Here is a 9662-nt window from a genome sequence, read left to right as displayed (position 1 = left end):
TAAGGATGTGTTGAATATGAGTTCCTTGTACACATTATATTACTCATTATTACTCCCATATATGACCTACTGTGTGGAAATATGGGGTAACGCCTGTAAATCAAACACACTCCCTGTCTTAAAACTACAGAAAAAAGCAATCAGAATAATCAATTGGTCTAAATATATCGAACCCACAAATCCACTATTCATCAAATTAAACACAATGAAATTCTATGAGCAGGTTGACTTCAAAATCGCCCAATTAATGTATAAAGCACATAACAATCTCCTTTACCAAAATATCCAGAAGCTTTTTGAAATTAGAGATAGTTGTTGTAATCTAAGAGGAATGAATCAATCAGTAATAGGAGTCAATCTGTGGAATAAGCTTGAGACGGATCTGAAAATGAGTAAATCGCTGGACGAGTTCAAAAACAAATTTAAACGATTAGTACAAAAAAACTACATAAATCAAAGTTAAGAAGATAAATTTTACATACCGGAATACTTATAAAATATAGTAATACAACGGATTGTTCTTGTTTTGGATTTTTTCACAACTTATTGAATGTATTCAAGAAATGCAGTATTTATAATGAATATTAGACATTTGATATAAAAAGTAGAAAGAACAATTTTGTATGAATATGTATTTTTTTTTTTTTTTTTTTTTAAATATAAAAACAAAAAAAATCCTCGTCTCACCCCTCGGGTGGTGTCCATCCCCCATTCATCTCGGTTCCTCTACCAGAGGCCAGGAAGCTTGAGGGTTCTGCGCAGTATCCTTGCTGTTCCCAGCACTGCACATTTCTGGACTGAGATGTCCGATGTTGTTCCCGGGATCTGTTGCAACCACTCATCTCGTTTGGGGGTCACTGCCCCGAGTGCTCCGACCACCACAGGCACGACTGTCACCTTTACCTTCCGGGCTCTCTCCAGCTCCTCTCTGAGCCCTTGGTATTTCTCGAGTTTCTCGTGTTCCTTCTTTCTGATTTATATATATATAAACCGAAAGGTGTATAAATAGATAAGTACAGTACACATAAGGGTAAAAGTATGAAAGTATTTGATGATATGTAAATTTCTTCCTTTTCTTTGGTATTGAAAAATGATCAATACACATTATTACACAACAAGGGGTAGGACTAGATAAGTTGTATACTTCTTCCTACTCCTTTGAGTATATAACTGTGATGATGTTTGTTTTACTGACTTTTATTTTTTCCTTTTATGACTTTTGTTTGCATTTTGTCAATCTGTTATTGTATATTCTATATATGTTCAAGAAACAATACAATAACAATAACAAGTTGGTCAACCCTGTCGAAAAATGAATTCCAGGCTTACTTGGGGCTGCTAATCTTGGCTGGGGTCCATCGCTCCCACAATGAGGCGACAGCGAGCCTCTGGGACACGAAAATGGGGCGTCCGAGGTTTGCTCAAACCGTGACTCACGGCCGGTTTTGTCATATAAACCGCGCCGTGCGTTTTGATGACAAATTGTACAGGCCTCGGCGTCACCATAACAACAAATTGTCACCAATTGCCGAGCTGTGGGGCAAATGGAGCAACCTGCTCCAAAAACGTTTCAACCTGGGGAGGGATGTTTGCGTAGATGAGCAGCTGGTCGCCTTTAGGGGCCGCTGCTCCTTCAAGCAATACATCCCCTCCAAGCCGGGAAAATATGGGCGCTGTGCGATGTTGACACGTCGTACGCCTGGAAGCTGGAGGTGTATCTTGGAAAGCCTCCAGGAGGAGAGCGCGCAAAAAAAGTTGGCATGCACACCGTCCTAAGACTGTACGACTCTATAGAGGGGCACACCATCACGATGGATACTTTTTTTTGTTCAGTCCCACTAGCTCTTGAGCTGCTGAAAAAAAAATGCACTAGTTGGGACAATTCGAAAAAACTAGAAAGAGCTCCCTCTGCAACTCCTCCAGTTTCATCACCGACAAGTCAAGTCCAGCATGTTTGCCTTTACCAAAACCATGGCACTGGTCTCCTACGTCCCCAAGAAGGGGAAGAATGTTGTGCTCCTCAGCACAAAACACCGGGAACCACAGCTGGAGGAGGGTCCACAAAAGAAACCGAACATCATCTTGGCGTACAACAAGAGCAAAGGCGCAGTGGATCACCTGGACCAAGTAAGCACAAGTTTTGTCTGGGATAGTCTAGCATGTGTTCTATAAAGCTGTCTTGTCATCTGATGTTTTGTTTTGTTTTGTTTTGCAGGCCTGCTCCGCCTACACTACCCAGAGGCGAACCCCAAGGTGGCCTATGTGCCTCTTTTATCACATATTGGACATTTCGTTGTTCAATGCTTTTGTTTTATTTGTTGCCATCAATCCAAAATGGAATGAAAAAAACTATTTAAAAGGAGGCTTTTCCTGAGCGAGGTGGGTAGCGAGTCTTCCACTGTAGCGTCACACATCCCATTGGTGCTGACCCGTAAACTAGCATTTACTCCATTGGATAAAAAAGCAGGATATTTTTTCCTGTGGTTTGTTGACATATTCAAGGCTCTATTCATGTCAAATCCAATATTTGAACTAGATTTTTTTATTTTTATTTCTTTTGCATATGCAGCATAGTAACTGTTAGTGGCATACTCCTACTGTTGTGGCTCATAGAGAGCGCCAAAAATAAATAAATAAAAATATGTAGGGCTATCCCCAATGCCACTGAACATTTTGAGGGGTTGAAAGTGAACAACCCTTCACAAATGACTTAAGTCACACCTCAAGCACTGTCATGATTTGGACAAAGTACTGTGAACCTACTTCACATCAGGAACTGTATGAGGGAAACCCTTATGCGTGTTTGAGGTTGCAGCAGGCGCTAACGAATATAATGCATTGCAACGAGCGTTCCTGGCGCTACAGCAACACATGTGATACTGCCTAGCTGTCAGTCTTCATCCGTGGAGTGGACTCAAATGTGTGTGTTACGGAGGAACTTTTGGAATTAAAATCAATGCATGGCACCACCACAGGAAATAACATATTTGAAAAGGTTTCCACCGGTGTCACTGAAATGAAGCTGCCGTGGGATAAACTTGTGGGACTAACAGTTTCATTGTTATATCTGAAGGAAAAATTAAAATAAATATCAATGTTGGCCCGCGTGTTTGTCCAAGTTTTAAAGTTTGGCCCACTGTGTATTTGAGTTTGACACCCCTGATGAAGACAAAGCTCTTCGATGCAGTAAAATCAAGAGACTGACAAACACAACAGAGAATCTCATGGAATGTCTGACTATTGAAATACATATTAAAAAGGCAAATGTCATCATAAACTGCATGTATAGGACACCAGGATCATGACGACACATTCAGTAAAAAAACTAACAGATATGCTAAGTTACTCCAACGATAAGAACGCGAATAATGTGTGGTGACTTCAACATTGACTTAATACCCAAATGGACATTAAAAAAAAAAAAACTACTGACTTTATAAATACTATGTATAGCAGCAGTCTTTTCCCAGTCATCCTGAAACCGAGTAGAATAACAGTTGATCCTGTTAGGGTGGTTCTGTTTGTGACCAAAAGGTGGCACTGCAGGGCCCGTCCTGCAGTGGCAGACCTGTTGGTCATTGTGTCATTACTTCGTGTTGTGTTAAAAGGACTCCCTGCCCGACCAGTTGGTGTAGGATCATTGTTGCGATTGTGTGTGTCTCTGTGCATGTGTCATGTTTTGTTTTCTGTTTTTGGATTTGTTTGCTACTTTGTTTCCTGAGATTTTCTGGACTTTGAGTGAGTTTTTGAGTTAGTTTTTCCGATGTACTTCTGTATGCATTTTTCAATACATCTCCGTCAGCCACTCTGCTCCTCCCTGCCTCCCTGCTTTTTGGGGTCCTCCCAACAACGACCACCACGCAAAAGGTAACAGATACGGCCGGCCACATTAATAGATAACATAGTTATAAATTGACCATAAAATGGAAAGTGGACCTCTCATTTCTGAAAAAGTGACCATCTACCTATCTTTGCAGTTTTTCATAATTATTTTGATCCAAATACAAAGCTAACAGCTCACATATCAGAAATAAGACTGAACACAACGCTCCATCGCTGCCTTTCAGCTCGACCGAGAAAAACAAAACTGGTCCAAGGTCTACTCAAACAAAGACCCAAATACTGTGTATGATGCATTTCAGTCTACCATAATCTCCTTACATGAAAATCATTTTCCATTAACTAAAGTCTCCAGAAAGTACAGAGACTGAAGTCAGCCATGGATAACGAAATGTACAGAAAACGCTTGTAAAAAGAAAAATAATTTATATAAATCGTTGATAAAATTGAGAACTAAAGATGCTGAAATAAAGTATAAGACCGATAAAAATAAATGAGTAAATATAATAAGAAGTAGTAAGAGAGATCATTTCCATGCATTATGAGTGCAGAAAAAAAGCAACACACAAGAAATATAGAAAACTAAATCACGTAATCAGAAATCGTCCTTAAAAAGTAGATTACACAGAGTACTTCAAATAAATACCAAAATACTATGTTTGAGAAAACTGCAGAAATAGCAAATTAATTGAATGAGTATTTTCTTTATATCAGCAGTAACCAAGCAAAACAAGGTCCTGCTCCAATAAACTGTTTTGAAATAGAGACATGGAAAAAAAAAAACTCTTCCACAATGTTCTTTACTACTGTAAATCATGGAGTATTAAATAATGTGCAAACATTTAAAAAGAAAAAGTCAACTGATTGCTTTAATATTGATTGAACAATCGTAAAACCGATTACAGAGTTTGTAGTGCGACCTTTCACATGCATATGAAACCTGTCATTCAAAGCTGGCATCTTTCCATCAAAAATGAAAATTGCTGAAGTCATTCCAATTTTGAAAAGTGGAGAAAGACATTTGTTTCCAAATTACAGACCAACATCACTATTACCACAATCCCCAAAAATATTTGAAAAACAATTTTCATGCAGACTTGATAACTTCATACAGAAACGTGCTATTAAGTGAAAATCAAGATGGCTTCAGAGAAAAACGGACCACCTCAACAGTGATAATTTTACAGTTTGAGCTCTGCGAGTCCCAGGGACTCGCTGATCAGAAAAGTATGAGTCCCATTATGCTTTGAGTCCCAAATTTCGAATTCTGAAATGGTCTACTTATTCAATTGCATATGATTATAACACAAAACCCAACAATATATATTGATAATAGGTTTATTTCTTATAAACAAATGCTGCAAAAATTTAAATAATTCAGGCATACAAGATTTACTGAGAAATAGGTTCTGATTTCATCCCATGGTTCAGTCTTTGAGTTAATAAATTCTCCTCTCTTTACTCTGCTTCCAATGATGCAAGGCTTTCTCAAAGTCAACTTATCGCAAAAAACTATCCAACTTGAGCCGCTTCCTCTGTGACAGCTCCGCAATAAACTTTCGCAACACTTGTTTTAACGTTTCACAACTTGGCAATCGTCTGCTTTCCGCGAGGTGAAGGCCGATCACGCCAATCTCGTCTCGTGAGATTGCTTAACGCGAGATCAAAACAACAATGGCGGCGATTGTCAAACTGCGATCGTTGCAGGAAAAAAAAAGATGTACTGCAGCAGGCCTGAGGATTTCGGAAATTCACAGAAACCATTTTTCGGTTCCGTCGGATTACCCAAATGGGAAACCATGGTAACTAATTTTGGGTTCTGTAAACGTTCATCATGGCAACCCATTTTTCTATTTTGACTGATGTCAGAATCAAGAATTCTGATACTCAAAAGTACAATGTTTCAAGGGTAAATGTTTGAAAACTATGCATTAACAATAAAAATTACATCAGCAACTGTGTACTCCAGGTTTATTCAACAAAACAAATGGATCAAAATATGTTTTACTGATATGACATCATGAATACAGCGTACCACAAAATCAGAGTATTTTTTCCAGGCTCACACTGCAAAGATTAAGTTATTGGTAATTAATAAAAGTATTGATGTGGCTTGACATCCTCTTCCCAAGACGATGCATGTGTAATTACTCTCAATTTGACGAAAGAATCTACCACGTCATCGTTAGTTCCACCGACAGTTAACATTAGTATTACTACACTTGTGACGAATGTTTTATCCATAAAGTTGCCATGCTACAACCAGGAAATTATAGAATAACCAAGACTGTTTCATAATATTTTTCATTGTGATTAACCTATACTGTAGATCTAATGACCAACTTGCCTCGAAATCGTGCCTCCCATCGTATCTTGCTCTCGTGTCTTGTGCATACATCACAGCTGAGTTTAGTTATACGCCCGTCGGATGATTCATATAAAAAAATCTGACTGGCATTCCCATTTCTGAAATGTCGTAATTAGTATTCCTTTGTGTGTTTTTTTCGCCGCCATCTCAAACTGTCATCCGCGCGATTTGTCAGTTTGCGGACTAAAATACCAACGATAGGGAATTTAGAAATCAATGGGCCTCTTCACCATAGGGGCGTGACTAACCATCCCCACCCAGTCCTCAAATAGGCCACGCTCAGCTTTTTAGCGCAGAGCAATTTCCCGGAGTCTTCACGGAGACTTCAGAGTTGTCTACCGCTGACGAAGCTTCTTTGAGAGAAGCGAAACGTCCTTTTTTGTTTTTTTTGTTTTTTACCCACAGGTACAGATGACGACTGACGGAACCCTTTCTACTATACTGTAGATCTAATGACCAACTTGCCTCGGAATCGTGCCTCCCATCGTATCTTGCTCTCGTGTTCTGTGCATACATCACAGGTGAGTTTAGTTATACGCCCGTTGGATGATTCATATAAAAAAATCAGACTGGCATTCCCATTTCTTAAATGTCGTAATTAGTAGACCTTTGTGTGTTTTTTTCGCCGCCATCTCAAACTGTCATCCGCGCGATTTGTCAGTTTGCGGACTAAAATAGCAACTCGCATGCGCACATAATGTGATTTGTTCCGCCCCCCCCAACACTGAAAACAAAACAAAACGAAAGTAAATTAGAAAGAAACACACTCACACACCACAAACACACACACAGGCACAGTGAAATTGCGTTGATCACACAGGAGAGATTCGATCGCGTACAGTCAACTTGTGTGCGGTGACTTTTATGGGAAACCATTTTTCGGTACCATCAAAATGACGCCAAGGAAACGACATGCTACCAGTAGCGATCGTTACCGTGAAATCCTCAGGCCTGTCGTCGTTTTTTTTCGTTTTGACTGAGAAATTTCCTTGCATCCGAAAAACGCACATTATCTGGAACTGTGCGCCCCGCGGGAAAATTGTGCGTCTAGAACGCGGGACGCAGAGGTAACGAGAAGGCTGCCTCAATGGCAGTAATGGAGTTTGTGGACGCAATAGTCACTAATACAGACAACAAAGAATTTATTGGTGGGATTTTTCTCGATCGAAAAAAAGCTTTTGACACTACAGACCAGAGTATATTATTGAATAAATTGGAGAGATATGGCAATAGAGGTGAAGCATATAAATGAATAAAACGTTATTTAGAAAACAGATATCAGTATGTGCAGTTCAAGAATAAAAACATCTAATCAAGTGAAAATCACACGTGGAGTTCCTCAGGGGTCTGTGCTTGGTCCAAATCTATTCATCGTATATATCAATGACATTTGTATTGTCTCAGAACCATTTAAATGTGTCCTATTTTCTGATGATAAAACTTTCGACTGCTCTGGAGAAAATCTGAAACAGCTCCTGACAACTGTGGAAAATGAATTAAACAAATTTAAAAAACTGGTTCGACAGGAATAAATTGTCACTTCACTTGAAAAAATATAAGTTAATTGTTTTTGGCACAAGACCAATCAAAAACCAAGTTTAAATTATGGTAAACTCAATTGAAATAGAAAGAGTGTATGAAAATAACTTTCTTGGTTTATTAATAGAATCAAAACTATGTTGGAAGCCACATGTCAATAACGTAAAAAAAAAATATCCAAAACCATAGGGATCCTCTCCAAAACCAAGGATATGCTGAATAAGAGATTTTTATACACATTATACTCTTCGTTATTACTACCATCGATGGCCTACTGTGTGGAAATATGGGGAAACGCCTGTCAAACAAACACACTCCTTGTTTTAAAACTACAAAAAAAAAAGCAATTCAAATTATGAATAGATCAAAATATGCTCGGGTCCTCTACCAGAGGCCAGGAAGCTTGAGGGTTCTGCGCAGTATCCTTGCTGTTCCCAGCACTGCACATTTCTGGACTGAGATGTCCGATGTTGTTCCCGGGATCTGTTGCAACCACTCATCTCGTTTGGGGGTCACTGCCCCGAGTGCTCCGACCACCACAGGCACGACTGTCACCTTTACCTTCCGGGCTCTCTCCAGCTCCTCTCTGAGCCCTTGGTATTTCTCGAGTTTCTCGTGTTCCTTCTTTCTGATTTATATATATATAAACCGAAAGGTGTATAAATAGATAAGTACAGTACACATAAGGGTAAAAGTATGAAAGTATTTGATGATATGTAAATTTCTTCCTTTTCTTTGGTATTGAAAAATGATCAATACACATTATTACACAACAAGGGGTAGGACTAGATAAGTTGTATACTTCTTCCTACTCCTTTGAGTATATAACTGTGATGATGTTTGTTTTACTGACTTTTATTTTTTCCTTTTATGACTTTTGTTTGCATTTTGTCAATCTGTTATTGTATATTCTATATATGTTCAAGAAACAATACAATAACAATAACAAGTTGGTCAACCCTGTCGAAAAATGAATTCCAGGCTTACTTGGGGCTGCTAATCTTGGCTGGGGTCCATCGCTCCCACAATGAGGCGACAGCGAGCCTCTGGGACACGAAAATGGGGCGTCCGAGGTTTGCTCAAACCGTGACTCACGGCCGGTTTTGTCATATAAACCGCGCCGTGCGTTTTGATGACAAATTGTACAGGCCTCGGCGTCACCATAACAACAAATTGTCACCAATTGCCGAGCTGTGGGGCAAATGGAGCAACCTGCTCCAAAAACGTTTCAACCTGGGGAGGGATGTTTGCGTAGATGAGCAGCTGGTCGCCTTTAGGGGCCGCTGCTCCTTCAAGCAATACATCCCCTCCAAGCCGGGAAAATATGGGCGCTGTGCGATGTTGACACGTCGTACGCCTGGAAGCTGGAGGTGTATCTTGGAAAGCCTCCAGGAGGAGAGCGCGCAAAAAACGTTGGCATGCACACCGTCCTAAGACTGTACGACTCTATAGAGGGGCACACCATCACGATGGATACTTTTTTTTTGTTCAGTCCCACTAGGTCTTGAGCTGCTGAAAAAAAAATACACTAGTTGGGACAATTCGAAAAACAAGCCAGAGCTCCCTCTGCAACTCCTCCAGTTTCATCACCGACAAGTCAAGTCCAGCATGTTTGCCTTTACCAAAACCATGGCACTGGTCTCCTACGTCCCCAAGAAGGGGAAGAATGTTGTGCTCCTCAGCACAAAACACCGGGAACCACAGCTGGAGGAGGGTCCACAAAAGAAACCGAACATCATCTTGGCGTACAACAAGGGCAAAGGCGCAGTGGACCAAGTAAGCACAAGTTTTGTCTGGGATAGTCTAGCATGTGTTCTATAAATCTCTCTTGTCATCTGATGTTTGGTTTTGTTTTGTTTTGCAGGCCTTCTCCGCCTACACTACCCGGAGGCGAACCCCAAGGTGGCCCATGTGC

General features: G+C 40.1%; 1 protein-coding gene across 1 annotated transcript; it reads left to right on the top strand.

The window, feature by feature from the left end:
* The first annotated feature begins 1353 nt into the window (after nucleotides 1–1353).
* On the top strand, nucleotides 1354–2378 carry LOC109521295 (piggyBac transposable element-derived protein 4-like). The gene is made up of 2 exons (XM_019879084.1): nucleotides 1354–2127; nucleotides 2216–2378. Exons 1-2 carry the CDS (start codon nucleotides 1951–1953, stop codon nucleotides 2372–2374), a joined length of 336 nt encoding a protein of 111 aa, XP_019734643.1. The 5' UTR covers nucleotides 1354–1950; the 3' UTR covers nucleotides 2375–2378.
* The last annotated feature ends 7284 nt before the right edge of the window (nucleotides 2379–9662 follow it).

Source organism: Hippocampus comes, unplaced genomic scaffold (genome assembly GCF_001891065.2).
Source record: "Hippocampus comes isolate QL1 unplaced genomic scaffold, H_comes_QL1_v1.1 scaffold507, whole genome shotgun sequence".
Lineage (NCBI taxonomy): Eukaryota > Metazoa > Chordata > Actinopteri > Syngnathiformes > Syngnathidae > Hippocampus > Hippocampus comes.
Note: the sequence above shows the minus strand (reverse complement) of the source record. Positions and strands in the feature narration are given on the sequence as shown.